The following is a 19,233-nucleotide window of genomic DNA, read 5'->3' on the forward strand; positions in this document are numbered from 1 at the left end:
AAAAGTGAAATAAATGTCTAGGCTTCAGCAGGTTACATTGTCTTCCCAGGGCTTCCAGGCCACTGCTCCGTACCACAAGATTGTCGGGGTCACGCTTGACAGTATCCTCCTCTAGCTGCTGCGGATTGCCGAGGAGTTCGACATCACCCGTGTGAGTGATGCCGAGGTCACACTTAGTCGACATGACTCGTGAAGCTGAATCTGTCGTCGATCATCACCCTTAGGTACGCGTTTGGACACGATATCACACGGTCCAATTGCAATGATACCTATTTGGGGTGAGATCAGGTTGGTGATCAGTACCATTTCGGTTTCGTGGTGGGCTAGACGCAGGCACTTTGAGTGCATCCAGCTTTCCACTGCCTGAATAGCTACTGTGGCAAGTAGCTGTACCTCTAGGACTACATCATCCGCAAATCCTACGAGTTTAGCTCTTGATGGGAGGCACACCCGCCGAAACCTGTTGTGTCCGTAAGCTCTCACCGGTCATATACTGAAGTTGGCCTTTTTTTATTAGTTTTTAACCCAGGTGGTAAATCCAATTTACGGATTGCATTCCAAGGCGCGGCGAGCCACCGCGTCCCCCCAGTTTGCTACTCTGGGTCCATGGGTGCAATTGGACGACTCATGATACAGTGCTAAGGAACACTGTACCCCCTACGCCATAAAGTCCACCTGGGGCAACTGACCTTTGTTCCCACCTCGAACTGTTTGACACACTTTACTTCAATAGTGGGAGGTCAATTCGCGCTAGTACGCTCCAAGGCAATACTCGTTTCCGAATCCTCTATCAGCAATACCTCATTCTAACAAAATTCGATGCGCAATCCCTCCTCTGACGAATTAGGATCCGACATCTCATCGTGTGAATGAGGTCCCCACACAGTGCAACTACTAACTTTGTGAATCCAGTCCAAGATCCAGAAGCACAAAGCGAGTTGTCGACGACACTTTCTCTGTTCAAACACGCGGGTAGGAGGGGTAAGCCCCCTAAGCCACGTGTAGGACTCAGACTCCTCCGAACTCACAAATAGTGTTGACTTAAGTCACCACTCAGCGCAACTACCCGATCTTCAAGTCGGGTGCATGACCACCCGAAGCGCAGATCGGGCTATAGAACGCCCTCATCAGGTCACACTCGCGGTTCAGGCGCATCAACGTGTAAACACATCCCTAAGTGATCGGCCCACCATTGGCCACCACTTTGCGCATCTACTCATTTTGCGAATCGGGTCTATACCCACCGAAGCGCAAAACGAGTTGGCGATCGCTCTCCCTCCGGTCACGTCTGCATATCAGGGTCATGACCCCCCGAAAGCGTGTTGGACTATCACGCACACACCCAGGTACTGGTACCTAAGTACCCGGGTGCACCACTTCTTCCGCGCGGTTTTGGCACACCCGTCAACGGCCTCTGGTGGGTGCAGTGCAAGTGTTGCAATTGAGGATTAGTACAGATGGCTTGCCAAACCAGATATTTTTTCGCGAACTTTGACAGTTTCATGTGCTTGAAAATATCTGCTACCTTTCCCCTTCCTTTTGCCGTATAAAACTCTTGTCCCGGAAGCTGCTTGTAGTCGGCTTTGACGTAGGTTTCGTCGTCCATTACCACGCAGTCAAACTTCGTCAGCATCGTCGTGTACAGCCTCCGGGATCGCGCTTTGGCCGTCGAATTTTGTTTATCATCGCGATTTGGAGTTACTACCTTCTTGTAAGTCGATAGTCCGGCTCGTTTTTTGGCTCGATGCACGGTTGTAGACGATACATCCATTTATTTGCGGCATCTCGGAGAGAGAGTTTAGAGTTTCGCTTGAAACTACCGGCAACTCTCTTTGTCGTCTCAGCGGCTTCCGGTTTTCGATTTCCCCCCGATCCAGACTTCCCGGCTGTCGACAAACGTTCCCCAAACACTTTAATTACATTTGTAACGGTTGATTTGACAACTTTTAGCGATTTTGCCAGCTTTGCGTGCGAGTAGCTCGGATTTTCGCGATGCGCGAGCCAAATTTTGATACGCTGCTCTTCTTCCTTGGACGGCATTTTGACAACTGAAAAGTGCATTCCAAAATCAAAATAGGAGCAACATTCTACACACACACACACACACCTTCAAAATGAGGGGTGTTCAGGTTTTTTAAATGCAAAGTTGAAAGAAATACGTCAAGTTGATATTGACCAAATGTTGACCGTATCACCCTTTATAGATGCGTTATGTTCTGATAGAAAAGTGAAAAATCACTTACACAGTTCCCTATAGTATTTGCCGCTAGTAGTATTCGTGTCACAACTCAGGGCGTTTCACTAACACTTTTTCATTTGAGAACATTAACCTCAAAAATGACCGTGTTCATCGGCCGGCTGCTCGATTTTCGCACTGGAATTCTTGGACGTTAATTGTCCCATTCTTGTCCGTCAAAAACAACTCTATATCGTCTTTTTATGAAACTTGAAAATCTATCGCCAAACATGCATGATTGTAAGTTGTGTGAAATTCCATTTAATAGTGTTTAAGTGCATAAAATAGTAGAGGCAAAACATTAATATCGTTTTAAGAACGCTTACAAAGGTGAAAAATAAATACAAAGGAACAAGCTCACCGGGAAATCCAAAATGAAATGCCGATCCTAGATCTGGAGAAGTCCACCAAAATTTAGGCAGTATTTTAAATATACAAGAAAAAAAGAAAGAAAATTACTCAAAATTTAAAGTTTTCATTGAATCGCAGCAGTGTTGATGAAACAAAAATTTATGTTCTCTTGAAATCTGTTAAATATCGTTTTTGAACACAAAATCTAAAAACTTTCAAAGAGAAGTTTGAGGAATGCTTCGTCAAAATGTTCGAACGCAGAGTCGCATTAACAATTATGAATATTACCCTTAAAAAAGTACGTCTATGTTTTAAGCTTAATTAATTTGTATCTCAACTCTAACCAAAACGTGGTCTTCGATTGAAATATGTCATAATTCAAGCTTTAAGAAAAGCCGTATTCAAAAGAAATTAGCCTAAAGGCACTAAAGTTGTTTATGAAAAAGTGGGGTTTCATGTTTCTCCCGAACAATATATATCTAAACAAAATCCCATACAAACTTCGAGCTCGTTGAGCCACCCCTTCCCGTGTTCCGATCTGAATCAAATTTGGTATGAGATCTTGTACTACCCCTAGGATCCCGTTTAGCCTGCAGCGCATAAGATTTCACAGGTTTGAAAAATTATTTTTAAATATTTTATAAATTATCCAATATCATTTGAAAAATTAAATATGTTTGTTATTGTATAAATTTTAAAAATTAATATTTGGCCCCGAAAATTCGGACAACAAATCAGCCACTAATGGGATTCGAATCCAATAGTTTTTTTGCCGATACCGAGAATCGAACCCAGTACGCCCAGGAAATTTAAACCAATTAAAAAAAACTAAATCAACGGAAAAGTATTTTAAAATTGCAGACTTTGCTTGCTAGAGCTTTTAATAGGTTCATGAAATGGGTTTGTAAAGGTTATACCCAAATAACACCGATTGTTTTGTAAGAATCTTTAAGCCTCTTATGAAACCTTAACTTGGTCTAGTAACCAGCTATAAAACTTTAAATGTTTCTTGGGATATAAATCAATAAATTTCCTGACTATGCAAAGCAGTTTTTTTTGAGATTTTTTATTCTCATCCTACAGTTTCACAGCTTTCAAATAAGCAGTCAAAAACGCAGAAATATATATTTTTTTATAACATCGAATATTTTTTCTGGGGTTCAAATTAGATTTGTGCTTTGTTCACATGAACTGTTTCACAAGAATCAAGGAATATTTTTCATCCAAAGCTATATTTTTTGGTAATTTTAGAACATCTCTGACGATTTTTGATGGAAAAATGTTATTTTCCCAAACAAATTACCATACACAATTAAAACTCGTAGGGCTAATGCATGACTGGATGCATCGCTTCCAAAATTTTTAATGCTATTTCTGGCAGCAAAACAACCAAAAAAGTTATGGAAGGTGTAAAAATTAAAGAGTTTGAAATTTCCATATAAAGTTTGCAGCGGTCTAGTGGCCATAGAACCATTTAAAGTCGATCGTTTTCGATCGATTGAAGCTGGAAATAAAAAAAAAACTTGCAGATATTTTTCAAAGTTTTATAAAAAATAGTATTTTATTGCATTGTTCCTTAACTTCCATTTACCTACCTAAATTGATAGAACTCCATCCACCACTGGAAGGCAGACTGATGGAAAAGACACTCTAAAGAGAAAATCTCAAAAAATAAATACTCCACATAGGTAAAGGTAAAGGTTATGCGAGCTCAGCTTAGCCATTCCGTTGATCGGGGAGCTCGGTGGAGTCGCCAGGCATGCGGATGCGATACCAACAAAACGGCAAACGAACGGTGGTTGCCTTAAATGGCATATTTTAAGGCAGCAGAAGCAGAAACAAGGACTAAAAGAAAAATCGGTAAAAAAAGTATAGGTAAATCCGGGAAAAACAGAAGCCCAGAAGTTGGGTGCGCAAAAACAACAACCAAAGTCGAAAGCCGAAAGCACTTCTCGAAACTCCAGAGCTACACTTACGGTTTTCCCCATCCACTCTCTCCTTCTTCCCCCCCTCCATCGATTCACTCGATATCATGTTGTTGATCAATGGGTTTTAAAATTAAAATATTTGCAAGTTTAATGCAGCCAGCCAGGCACTGCGAAGCGCGATCGGCCGGCCGTTGTCGTTTCTTTTGGGTTCTGATGGGACTCTCTGCATTGGCTTCGATTCCACCATATCTGTTCTGTATGTAGTTCCATTTTAAAACATTCTGCTACTAGGCAGCTACCTTCCTTCCTATGCGCTGGCTTTACTTAAGGGGGGGTAAAAGCAGGGAGTGATTCCCGATCCTACTTGATAACTGGTGGAGAAATAAGCGAAGGTTGGGTCACGCGGTTCGGCGGGTGAAATTGTATAAGGAACATTGAACTGGAACCGTGATGTTAGAAATGGAGGAATACAAACAAAAACAGAAAAAAATAGTACAATCACCGTTAAAGGTTTGCCTTCCGGAGTCAATGATCTCGCGCTGCTGCTGGCATGGCGATATCTAGTGGGAATTGCAGAAACGGATAAAAATGTAAATGAAAAATTTTGTCATTTAAAATCAAGGCTTTCTTTAGGGTGAGTTTCTTGGATAATCCTTCCGAATATTTACAAGAATAATCTTTTTCCAAAACAAAATTGAAGAAATTTAAAATAATAATTTAGATGTTTGATGTTTTTAAACGACTGTTACTTGAATTTAAGGTGATTTTTTCGCCTTTCTGTCTATTCAAATAGCAAAAGCGACTATTTATTTAACGTTCCAACGTTTCAAACCATATAAAATCGTCATCAAGGACTGAAATGGTTATTGTGTGTTTACCAAATTTCAAAAAGTCTCCACAAAATTAACTGATTCTTACCTAAAGTGTGTCGTATTTCTTATTTATTGTAGGGTTTGATTCGGCTGATCGAATAAATCTGTCATTTGTGTCTGTTACAATGTTTCGTGATTGATTTATGATTTTAGTGTTTTGTAGTGCTGTCTGACTTACTGTGTAAAAATCTTCCTCCTCCTACCTATTTTCTGGATTTAATATTCGCAGCCAGGCTTGTAAGTGGTCACCATCGTTTGAATTTTTCCGGAGACAACCACCACACATTGTTCGTGACAATCATGGAGAGTGCAATCGTTAGATCGGAGAGCAAAAAAATGTCAAATGAAATTTTGATCTTTGTTGTGGTTAGTCGTTTGACTTTCATCCCTCTTGCTTAGATAATCGAGATAATCATTCCACGTTGTTCGACCAACACATCCAAACATCACCCGGCGCTGCAGAGTGGCGATTTTTCTTTCAACAGGAGGGAGTGAATAGAAAAGATTGCATTTGCTTATTGAGTCTGTAAGTTCTGCTGCGTGAAAGAGATAGGCGATGTCGTAAACTGTCGGGAATTATGGTCGTTTGACCATCAAATTATCCCTCTCGTGTACCAAGACACGAAATTTCGTTCGACAATCACACAAAGAAGAATGAATGTCGTTTCGTTTGATGGTAGTCGACTGTTCGGCAAGTTTTCGGTCGCATTCGTTTGATGGCACGAACAATGAAACTGATAAAAGCAGGCTGTGCGACTGTCAGAGAAAATGTCGATGGTTTACAAGTCGCAGCATCGATTTTCCACAGTTACTACTTTTCACTTTTGCTTTGCTTTGACCTGTTACAACTAGTTTGTACTATTGTTTTCTGTTGTTGGATTTGTGTTTCTGTGTTGATAGTTTTATGTTTTTGATTTATTTCTCTTATGTGTTGTGTGTGGATGAGCTGTATGGTGGAATGTATTTTTACCCACAAAAATCACCTAATGGGGGGCGGAGGATTAATGATTTCTTGGTGTACACATCTAAACAATTGTTTTAAGTGATTTCAGTTTTAAGTGAATATTCAATTGGGCTTTTTTCCTATCAACATTCAATTTTTAAATGTCTTTCGAAAATAGGTTAAAATCATTTAGAAAATTTCCGCATTTTTTTTGGCAAAACCTTAAAAATTTAAAATAATGGTTTCAAACTAATTATCAACTTTCCTCAAGACCGCAAGTACCTTTAACTGCTGCGAAAAATGCTATAGATAATTTCTATTTGTTCCCTTCACCCCATTTTGTAAAATACGGGAGTTTTTACGATTTTTTTTATAAAGTGTTCAACCAGAGCAAACATCAAACCGTATACGAGTGATGATAGTTTTTATTTTATTTTAAAACTGTAGAATTTAAATTTTCAAGATAAGTTTTTATTATATTCATCAGATTATTATTCCCTAATTGAATAAGTATAATTGACAAATTAAGGATCAGTTTGATTTATTTTATGTAGATTTCTTAGTTCATCAGTTATCAATATGACTGATCTTACTCAAAATACAACTTAATTTCATTTTAAAACTCATAAACATCAAATATCACCAAAACTAGAGGTGACAGACAAACTCTGACAATAGATTAGAGTTCAGGACGCTAAAATCTACCAAATTTTTGAAATCATATGTATACCAAAATCAAAATGTATCAAAATGTAAAGATGTATTTTATTGAAAAAATTCTTTCTGAATTGTTAAAAAGCTAATCTGTTTCATTTTCATATATATTTTTTATTTCCCAATAAATTTACCAAATTTTAAAGAATCGTTTTTTCGTTTTACCGAACTTTTGAAGTCAGACTTTTTAAATTTTTTGTAATATTTTTAATAAGTTTGTCTTTGTTTATTAATTCTGAATTTTTGTGTTTTGGAAAAATAATCTTTATAGAAGAATATAAAGCTGAATTTTTGGTACGAAAAATATAAAAATTTGGTCCTAGGAATCATTATTCCAAAAGACGAAGACATTACATTAAGAGCTTAAAATTTGAATGGTACAAAAATCGCGCTCTAAAATTAATAATGTTTCACTGTTTTTTTTATTATTTAAAACAATCTTTCTTGAATCAATCATATACCAATTTTTTAAATAATCTATGCAAAGTTTGGAAAATGATTCGAAGTAGCAGCTGTAAAGCTAAATTTTTATGTGCAATGTTAAGCAAATGAGTATTTGCTTCGTGCTTTCAATGTTTTAATTGGGATTTCGATATTTATATTTCTATCAGTTCCTTATTGAACACTCAAAAAATCACCTATTATCAAAAGTGTACATTGTCAGTTTAAACTTTCAATGATGAACGAAAGTCTAACATTTATTTTACAATTGGGTTTCGATTTCTTTCTGAATCTGCAGTTATATTATATATACACTGGATTCATTTTTTAAACGATTGTTGTGCAAAAAAGAAATCGTTAAAAAAAGTTCAATTATACCAGGCAAAATTCATCGCTCATTTCGAGTGAAGTAGCCAACTTGGATCGTAAATCGATCATTTCTAACCAGGTAGACCTTTCTGAGGGGATTTTAGTGAAATCGGGAAGTTCAAAGATTAGTTTTGGATTGATCTGTTTTAAGCCACGGTTGTTCCGGAACTTCCGCAGAGTCTCTAAGTGGTCATTCCGGCCCATGTTTCTGTCGGGAAGCCACATTCCGAATCAATTTACCATCCAAGAGTGGTTTGGAAAAAGCAGGAATGTCTAGACCTTGTTTTTGACATGTTCGAATATCGTCTTATTTCGAGAAAATCGTTCAAAATAAAACCTTGTAAAACAAGATCGTTTAAAAAAAGAATTCAGTGTACTCTTATTCGGTGCACTGATTTTTATGTCCGAAGCTTTCTACTTCTGCTACTTCGCACTCTATTTCTGCTGCTTCTGAAATATTGATTTCAAATTTGTAAAGTAGACTGCAAAAAATGTATTTTCTTGCATATTTCTAGTTTAGAATAAGGATCATCACTTTGAATTATTTATCTATAATTTATCGGAAATAGTAATAATTGAAAACGTTGAATCTGATTTATTTTTAATCGTATCTGTTAAACTTGTTATTTTTTTCTATCATTTGTAATGGTCATACATGAGTAAGAAAATGATTTTATTTATGAAGGGAGCGACTGTTATGGTAGATTTTTTGAGGAATTTCAACGGCTATCAGTCTCAGATTTTTTTTTATAAAAACCACTGTTTTTAACTACAGTCATTTTTATTTAAAAAATCTGAGACTGATAGTCGTTGAAAATCCTTCAAAAGAAAATGGTTTAAGAAATCAATTTGTTCATTTATTGTGCATTTTTTGTTTTGTTACCATTCCTAGCTGATTTTGAATTTCGAACCCCCCTCAAGAGTAAACTTGTGTTAAAAATTTGACATAGACGTTAATTGTATTTCTTTGATGAAAATACGAAATGGGAAAACTTTATGCGTATTTCCATTCTTCAATGTTCACTTTTAGATCGAATGTTAGAATTGTTCGAAGTTCCAATATCAAAATCCAAATTTTGGGTTCAGACTTGATATAGGAAAATTTGTTAAGAAATTCAGGTTCAGATATTTCAAATTTAGATTCTGAATACAGAATTGGTTCAGAACTCAAAATTAGGAATGTCAAATAAAGTTATCTGTATAAAGACTTCAATCATACATTCAAGGTGAACTGAAAATGCAGATGATTTTTTTTTAAAGATTCTAGTGTAAGTTTGAGATTTCAAGCTTTGAAATCGGACTAAAAATTAAATTTCAAAATGTAAAAACTAACTACTTACAAAACTAAGCTTGAGATCTTTAATTCAGAAATCATGCATCCATATTCAGAATCAAACAAAAAATAAACAAACAAAACAATAGTAATGCTTTTTATGCAATTAATATAAATCTAAATTTTTAAGTAATTTGTAATTTTTGAAATTTTTGTAATTTTTAAATTGTTGTCATTCTTGCATTTTTTGTAATTCTTGCATTTTTTGTAATTTTTGTAATTTTTGTAATTTTTGTAATTTTTGTAATTTTTGTAATTTTTGTAATTTTTGTAATTTTTGTAATTTTTGTAATTTTTGTAATTTTTGTAATTTTTGTAATTTTTGTAATTTTTGTAATTTTTGTAATTTTTGTAATTTTTGTAATTTTTGTAATTTTTGTAATTTTTGTAATTTTTGTAATTTTTGTAATTTTTGTAATTTTTGTAATTTTTGTAATTTTTGTAATTTTTGTAATTTTTGTAATTTTTGTAATTTTTGTAATTTTTGTAATTTTTGTAATTTTTGTAATGTTTGTAATTTTTGTAATTTTTGTAATGTCTGTAACTTTTGTAATTTTTGTAATTTTTGTAAATTTTTAATTTTTGAAATTTTTGTAATTTTTGTAGTTTTTGTAATTTTTGTAATTTTTGTAATTTTTGTAATTTTTGTAATTTTTATAATTTTTGTAAATTTTGTAATTTTTGTAGTTTTTGTAACTTTTGTAATTTTTGTAATTTTTGTAATTTTTGTAATTTTTGTTATTTTTGTAATTTTTGTAATTTTTGTAATTTTTGTAATTTTTGTAATTTTTGTAATTTTTGCAATTTTAGTGATTTTTGTAATTTTTGTAATTTTTGTAATTTTTGTAATTTTTGTAATGTTTGTAATGTTTGTAATTTTTGTAATTTTTGTAATGTTTGTAACTTTTGTAATTTTTGTAATTTTTGTAAATTTTTAATTTTTGTAGTTTTTGTAATTTTTGTAGTTTTGTAATTTTGGTAATTTTTGTAATTTTTGTAATTTTTGTAATTTTTGTAATTTTTATAATTTTTGTAATTTTAATAATTTTTGTAAATTTTGTTATTTTTGTAGTTTTTGTAACTTTTGTAATTTTTGTAATTTTTGTAATTTTTGCAATTTTAGTAATTTTTGTAATTTTTGTAATTTTTGTAATTTTTGTAATTTTTGTAATTTTTGTAATTTTTGTAATTTTTGTAATTTTTGTAATTTTTGTAATTTTTGTAATTTTTGTAATTTTTGTAATTTTTGTAATTTTTGTAATTTTTGTAATTTTTGTAATTTTTGTTATTTTTGTAATTTTTGTAATTTTTGTAATTTTTGTAATTTTTGTAATTTTTGTAATTTTTGTAATTTTTGTAATTTTTGTAATTTTTGTAATTTTGTAATTTTTGTAATTTTTGTAATTTTTGTAATTTTTGTAATTTTTGTAATTTTTGTAATTTTTGTAATTTTTGTAATTTTTGTAATTTTTGTAATTTTTGTAATTTTTGTAATTTTTGTAATTTTTGTAATTTTTGTAATTTTTGTAATTTTTGTAATTTTTGTAATTTTTGTAATTTTTGTAATTTTTGTAATTTTTGTAATTTTTGTAATTTTTGTAATTTTTGTAATATTTGTAATTTTTGTAATTTTTGTAATTTTTGTAATTTTTGTAATTTTTGTAATTTTTGTAATTTTTGTAATTTTTGTAATTTTTGTAATTTTTGTAATTTTTGTAATTTTTGTAATTTTTGTAATTTTTGTAATTTTTGTAATTTTTGTAAATTTTGTAATTTTTGTAATTTTTGTAATTTTTGTAATTTTTGTAATTTTTGTAATTTTTGTAATTTTTGTAATTTTTGTAATTTTTGTAATTTTTGTAATTTTTGTAATTTTTGTAATTTTTGTAATTTTTATAATTTTTGTAATTTTTGTAATTTTTGTAATTTTTGTAATTTTTGTAATTTTTGTAATTTTTGTAATTTTTGTAATTTTTGTAATTTTTGTAATTTTTGTAATTTTTGTAATTTTTGTAATTTTTGTAATTTTTGTAATTTTTGTAATTTTTGTAATTTTTGTAATTTTTGTAATTTTTGTAATTTTTGTAATTTTTGTAATTTTTGTAATTTTTGTAATTTTTGTAATTTTTGTTATTTTTGTAATTTTTGTAATTTTTGTAATTTTTGTAATTTTTGTAATTTTTGTAATTTTTGTAATTTTTGTAATTTTTGTAATTTTTGTAATTTTTGCAATTTTTGTAATTTTTGTAACTTTTGTAATTTTTGTAATTTTTGTAATTTTTATAATTTTTGTAATTTTTGCAATTGTTGTAATTTTTGTAGATTTTGTAGTTTTTGTAATCTTGGTAATTTTTGTATTTTTTTTTAATTTTTGTAATTTTTGTAATTTTTTTTTAAATTTTGTAATTTTTGTAAATTTTGAATTTTTTGTAATTTTTGTAATTTTTGTTATTTTTGTAATTGTTGTTATTCTTGTAATTTTTGTAATTTTTGTAATTTTTGTTATTTTTGTAATTGTTGTTATTCTTGTAATTTTTGTAATTTTTGTAATTTTTGTAATTTTTGTAATTTTTGTAATTTTTGTAATTTTTGTAATTTTTGTAATTTTTGTAATTTTTGTAATTTTTGTAATTTTTGTAATTTTTGTAATTTTTATAATTTTTGTAATTTTTGTAGTTTTTGTAATTTTGGTAATTATTGTATTTTTTTAATTTTGTAATTTATGTTTTTATTTTATATTTTGTGGGTTTCGATCATTTATGAATCGACGTTTTATGAATTTGCATGTGATTTGGCATCAAAACTGAAATTTGTATTTTTTTGATTTTCTTCAGTTCCCTCCTTATCACCTCACAAAGGCCAACAAATCGAAATATTAAGCGTTTTGAAGCACCTCTAAAAAATCAAGTTCTGTTGAGGTGAAATTTGTTACACGTCAAATTTTTGGGTCAAACAACGAAATGTGCATAGTAGATTTTTGAAATTCGACTTTTCATTTTTGCTGACACCCTAATTGAGAATTACATAAATAACAGTAAAATTTGCGCAGGGTTGTTCAAGATTTGCCTAAAATTTCACTAAAGCTTAGTTGAAGAGTTTCATTAACAGCTTTTTTTATTAACTTTGAATTTTCATTGATCATTCATTTAAATCTTTGCGGTTTTGTCAGTTTTCATTGATATTTTAATAAATGGACAACAAACAAATTTTTCAACCTGAAGAAAGTACACCAAGGTTTTTTTTGCACGGTTTTTTACGCGGTACGTATATCAGTGTAAAAAAAACCTTGGTGTATTTTAGAATTGGTTTGAGAAAAACTGACAATAAGATCAAACAAAATTGAAAAAGTAAATTCCACTAGACTCGATAGATAGATTTATCCTAGAAAAGGAACAAACGGTATCAGCTTATGAGACACGCTCTTTTCTATTAGCAAGTCTCTGTGTCAACGAAAATATAGAAGAAATTTTCGAGAGGAACATGTGAAACGAATAAATGAGACACTCTGAATAATGAATGTAAAATCAATAAGCCCATTAAAAATTAATTAGCCTAAGAAGCAAAAACAGCTCCAGAAAATATTTTATTGGCTCTGTAAACTAAGATTTTCTATTCCAAAAAATAGCTCATGATTTTTTTTTCTAAATTCTTTTCCAGATCCGCCCTGTTCCGCCTCGGATGCCAGCTCGACCACCTCGAACAAAACGTTCGTCGCGTGTAAGGTCTGTGGGGATAAGGCTTCCGGCTACCATTACGGGGTGACCTCGTGTGAAGGCTGCAAAGGATTCTTCCGGCGCAGCATCCAGAAGCAGATCGAGTACCGGTGTCTGCGCGATGGCAAGTGTCTGGTGATACGGCTCAACCGGAACCGCTGTCAGTATTGCCGCTTCAAGAAGTGTCTCGCCGTCGGGATGAGTCGAGATTGTAAGTATTTCATAGATTAAGGTTTTCAGTCTTGACTTTCAGTCTTGAATTTGGAATCTTGTGTATTGAATCTCTGAAAATAATTCATAATTCAATCTTAAAAACAAAAAAAAAAAAAAATTCGGAAGATGTCACTGAATCAGAAAAAAAAATTCCATATACAGTACAAACTTTCAGTTTTGATCAGCTGTAATCAACTTCGTAGGCATGGTAAAACCCATGCACCCTGGATGAGATAATCGTCCCAAGAAACGAGTTCCCACTCGCTTTTCCAGTTGCTTAATACTTTTATGTTCCCGTTGCTCTTCCGATGTGAACATACCGACTAAGATACATATGAGATTCCGGTTCATGTTTCAACATAGATTTTCTGCAGAGCCTCTATGCTCTGCCTGCATTCACTCGATGCTGCTGTGCAGATGTGCCAAGATAGTTAGTAAGTAATCTTTCGGATTGCACATGTTTTTCACCTCACGGAACTGGAGTCCAGACTCATAAATTTAAGAAGAGTCTCACTTAAGACAAAGAAAACCTTTCCGACATTGTAGATCCATAATTCCTCCAGAATTAATCTCAAATGAAATTTATTTCATTTCGAAAATATTTAAGGTATACAACTGAATGATCAGAGACAGTTCCGGACTAATTTAGCAAGCCCAACTTCAACTCAGGTCTTTCAGTCGCAACGATTAGGTTTGAATGGTGTATTTCGTGGAACCAACATCGGAATAAGGAAAAAAGTAATTCGGATTTTTTACCATTAATTTTACAATAGCTGTTTACCATCTTCTATTAAGATGAAACTGGATTCTTTTGTATTTTGACGATCTTAAAATGCAAAAATGTGCCAAATAACGTCAACTTTCCAATCCACTTTTCGAAGTTTATCTGATGTGACTTGAAGATGTTGACGGTTCATTGATTGAAAAGTATGGTTTTACAGCTTTCTTGAAAACTAAGAGAATTGTTTTTTGCATTCCTCAGCTGATCTACAGTCTTTTTTCCGAAGCATGTTTTTTCGGTACTTTTTTCTTAGACTTTGAATAGCGGAAAACTGAAGTATTGTAGCTCAAAGTTTCCAAAACTATAAATTTAGTAAAAATCGGTTAAGAAACAAGAGAGATATATATGTACTTTACCGATGGATTACTTATAGAGGAATCAACGGGATTTGGAGTATTCAACGAAATCTTCAGCGCATCTTATAAGCTCCAGTCACCATGCTCTGTGTATATAGCAGAGTTAGCAGCAATATTTTGGGCTTTGGACAGCATTGCGTCACAGCATGCAGGATACTACTAAAGCTTAGTTCTTTTAGAAATGGGACAGTTACGAATGCCTGTATCTAAAAAACCATTCGTTTAAACGAAATACTTTCTTTGAAGAAAAATAAGGTAATGTTATGATCTTTTATGGAAAAATTTGAAAAAAAATATTTACCGTTTTTGGTTAAAGAAATTTCTACTTTATTCTTGGTATCTCCCATTGGCCGGCGCACACTTTTTTCAGTCATGGTATTGATCAGTTTCTCCAACTTATACTTCGTAAAATCTATATTTCAGGTGGCTTCACCCTCCTTCTTCAATTTTTGATACTTTTTGGTCCAATACTTCTCTGGAAACTGGAAACTGGAAGCATTTTAGTGGATACAGTTGTTCCGAAATGAACAAATTTGATTATTTTTGACCACATTTTTGTACGTTTTTTTTCCGGTACCGGTTTTACAGCTTAAGCGTTTTGGAACTATAAAAAAATATATGTTTGAGGTTGGATTTCAATGAGTCATCACTAGGCAACACTATCAGCTTATCGGAGAAAATTGTTTTGGACATTTCAGCGATCTACCCTTAGTTTTTCGTTTATTAAAAATTAAAAATGCTGGTATGAGACTTGACTTCCTTGATGACCCTTAACCGTTGTTGCCGATCATGTGCTTCACTCCAATGCTTGATTTGAACTTTGTGGACATTATTTACAGTGTTTGCATACTTATCCACCACAAAAACTCAGTAATTCTTTGAATAATCAACGGTTTTTTCAGCTATCAATTTGATAATGACGTATTTTAAAGGAAACTGTGCAAAATAATTTTTTTCTTTTTCTCTTGCATCGTACATATCTCAAAAACGCGTAAAGTTTAAATTTTGAAAAAAATAGGTCGAATAGTATTTTTTACAGGCAACAAAATGCTGTCAAAGTTTTTAATATCCAATAACTAGTTAACGAGCTATTAGCAAATGAAAATGTCCCATTTCTAAAAGAACTAAGCTTTACATCGTAACAGATAGTCTCAGCTCTGTTGAAGCAATACGCTCGATAAGACCGGGAAAGCACTCGCCGTACTTCCTTGAGAAGATACGGGATATTTTGAGTGCTTTAGCAAGACTTCGTTTTTCTGTCACCTTTGTTTGGGTTCCCTCTCATTGCTCGATAGTGGGTAATGAGAAGGCAGACTCTCTGGCAAAGGTGGGGGCGACGGAAGGTGACACGTATCAGCGTGAGATCGTCTTCAACGAGTTTTATTTTTTGGTTAGAAGAAATTCTCTTGTCAACTGGCAGCGCAAATGGGACGAGGATGAGTTGGGTCGGTGGCTCCACTCGATTATCCCAAAGGTAAGCCTTAAACCCTGGTTTAATAGATTGAACCTGAGTCGGGATTTTATTCGTATATTTTCCCGTCTCATGTCCAATCATTATTCCTTAGACGCGGTACTCTATCGTTTTGACATTGCTGGCAGCAATTTGTGTAGTTGTGGCCAAGGTTACCATGACATCGAGCATATTGTCTGGTCGTGTGAGGTCCATCTTGTCGCCAGAATGAATTTAATAGATTCCCTTCGGGCCCGAGGAAAACCACCTAACGTTCCAGTGAGGGATGTGCTAGCTGTGCTAGATTTGGACTACATGTTCGAAATCTACTTCTACCTTAAAGCTATCGATCTGCGCCTTTAATCCTATATTTCACTTTCTATCATCTTTTTCTTTAAACTCAAAGTGTTAAGCTAAGCAAACAATGTAAAAACAAAAACGAGTTTGGCTCCTTAAAACCTTAAGGTATGAGCCGTTTCAAATAAAGAATTATTAAAAAAAAAGAGAGATTTAGCGATTTTTAGCGAGTTTTTTTTTGTCTGGGCTTTAATTGTGGCTCTATAAAACAAGTAATGATGCAAAATTTAAGATTGAGGGGTGAAGAATAGTTTTCTTTATTTGGATACACTCGCAAAAAGTTACAAGCCGCCAAACTTCCATAAGTGTCGTAATTCCATTGAAGAGCGTATTAATTAAAAACAAAAACAACAGAACTCATAACCAAATTTACGCATCAGCTTAAGGCTCTGAAAAAGAAAACAAATTTTAAGATTTTGTCTGAAATGTTTCATAAACATTCCATTTGCACATCCAGCGTTATTGTAGGGGAGAGTGGGGTATCGTGGGCCATGGGGAAACGTGGGCCACTTTTGATATCTCAGATGTGTGTTGAGATAAAAATCTCAAACCAACTGTCATCGCCGTCGCTTTGCGTGAGCATATATTTCTATATGTTGTTGACTGAATTACGCATCATATGCTTCTTTTATTTAACAAGCTAAAAAAAGTTAGAAAAATTTACTTACATAATTAATAAAACACCCGCTAATTTCATCGTTGGGCAACCTAAAGTGCATAAAAAAAATATGCTCATACTCTTATGATCTTAGTTTTGTCATGATCTTTCACGTGAAAAAGGAATTTTTGATGAAACGTCAATAAGTCACTCAAACGCAACCAATTTGCAAATCATAGCTTGTGGGGAATCGTGGGCCACACATCTTGAACCACCTATATTTTTATGTTTTTATACACATTCAGAACTTAAAATACTTTTTTCCTATCTGTGAAGTTTTCTTATGCCAAATGAAGAGTTATGAAAAATATTTTGTCCATCCTATATAAGAAATTTTGCCAAAACGTTCGCGAGTCAGGTTATCGAATCTATGCGATCATACACAGCTTTCTTTTTTATTTCATCATCTGAAATTGCTTTAAAATAACGAAATGAATTAGGAAATCACAGTTTTGGGTCAACTCACAAACTTTGCATGTTATTTGGTCAATTTGGATTAGGTGGCCCACGATTCCCCACCATTTTTCAAAATCCAAAAAATATTGCTTTTTTTCAATCAGTCAGGATTTGGGGAAAAAAACTTATTAAAAATTATAAAAAAATACCTTATGATACTTTGAAAATGTAGAAAATTATACCATATTTTATTTTCATTTTATCTTTTATAATAAAGAAGTTATGGAACAACGAAAAAAAGTGGCCCAAGATTCCCCACTCTCCCATACTAAATTTTATGTAATCAAATTCTAACAGAAATATTGATAAGAGAAAATTTTCTTTTTTACACTGTTACCTAGAGACGGGACTTGACTGAAACATTCAGTCAGCGAAACTTTGTTTTTGTGGAGAAATGAATCCAACTGGTAAAATTAGTGACACACCTTCGGAGCCTTCTAAAAGTGTACTCTCCCGTGGAATCCAGGACCAGTTTTTACAGGCTGACTTCCAGATCTACAATTTGCATCTTTTTAACATTTTTGGTGAGCCCGTTCCATTTTATTACTTTCGTTTCTTAAATGCTGTTTACTTTTCATTGGAGTGTCCCGACCAATTTAACGTTCCCGGGAATCGAGAAATCCTACGTTTCTTTTACCGGTATTCCGGGAATATTTGAAAAAAGAATATTTTAACACTCTACTGCATACGAAACCTTATCTTCACGGTATTTTTAATTTTTAAGAAGTATGTATGTAATATGGAAATATCGTTTAAGTTGTTTCTAAATGATTTTTAAACTTAATTTTTGGACAGAATCTAAGTTCAATTGCCTTTTACACACTTTTTTCAACTTAATTAGTCAAGTATACAATGATGGAAATATTCATGAGTTTCAAATTTTTGAAACAATTTTGAAATAAACTTGTTATTTCAGAAACGTTTTCTACACGATATTAAATTCGCCGTTTACATGTAGGACTTGAAATATTTCTCTCAAATAACGTGTTACAGTTACAGATAAATCTATAATTTCAAAGAATTTTGAGCAAATTTCCATCACAGAATCTTTGTCATAGAACATAGAATTTTATAAATATTCACAGATTCCACAAAATTTTAAGATTGCATACGTTTTTCCAAAATTATTTTTTTCACATCGATATCTTACATTTTGAATTTTTAAGTATGAATTGGAAAATATGATAAGATTAGTAATGTCCTTTAATTTTTCTCAAGTAATTTTAAATTGACGCAAATTTACAGGACTTTTTAATGAAATTATTGAAAATGCTTATTCAGATTTTTTTTGAAAATTGGGTTTATAGACATGAGGGTTTTTCTCAATAGGGGTTGAAATTTTAAATTTTAAAGTGAATGAATATTGGGAAAAACTTGCTTTCTGAATTTTATAGCATATATATATTAAATATTATTATTATCATATTTTACTAAATTTAAGTCTAACTAAATTAATATAACAATGTCAGGCAAAGATAATTAATAAATTCATGCAAATATCTAAGTATCTTCATCAAATGTAGGATATTTTTTTTATTTTGTTCTAAAAAATCAATATTGTTTTGTTTTTGTTATAACGAGTGAAAACGATTATAACCAATTCTGAAATCTTCTCAATAAATATATATCATTATAGTCATGTTAGGAATTCTAGTTTAAAATAGGAATCAACTTATAGAAAACAAGCTAGCCTTTTAAACCTAAATAATCATTGCAAAATTCTACGAAAACGGGATAGTATTACATCTTTTTTGTAATAATGCCATACTGTCTTTAACTTCATCGTAGAACCATAAGAATCGTAGAACTTATAAGAGAGAAAAAAACTTCTTCAAGAAAAAGTCTATCATAATAATACTTGAAAAATATCAGTAGAAATTTTCGAAAATCTCTTGAATTAATGGAATAATTTTTTAAAAAACAATAGAATAGAAATAATAATGTAAATAATACAGGAAGACCAGAAGAATAGGATGCAAAATATAAGATCGCACTAGTCAAAAGTGTCTCCTAATGATATCCTTCCACCCATTTCCAACCCAAAATTGTTTTGCTAGGATGC

General features: G+C 32.2%; 1 protein-coding gene across 2 annotated transcripts in view; it reads left to right on the forward strand.

The window, feature by feature from the left end:
- The window catches only part of LOC129751755 (ecdysone-induced protein 78C), a 122,280-nt gene that overhangs the window by 73,383 nt on the left and 29,664 nt on the right, over positions 1 to 19,233 (forward strand). For both annotated transcript variants that reach the window (XM_055747447.1, XM_055747446.1), the window contains one exon: positions 12,845 to 13,111. In XM_055747447.1, coding sequence (XP_055603422.1) covers positions 12,845 to 13,111 — 267 coding nt within the window. The remainder of the gene's footprint in view (positions 1 to 12,844; positions 13,112 to 19,233) is intronic.

This window comes from Uranotaenia lowii, chromosome 3 (assembly GCF_029784155.1).
Source record: "Uranotaenia lowii strain MFRU-FL chromosome 3, ASM2978415v1, whole genome shotgun sequence".
NCBI classification, from domain to species: domain Eukaryota; kingdom Metazoa; phylum Arthropoda; class Insecta; order Diptera; family Culicidae; genus Uranotaenia; species Uranotaenia lowii.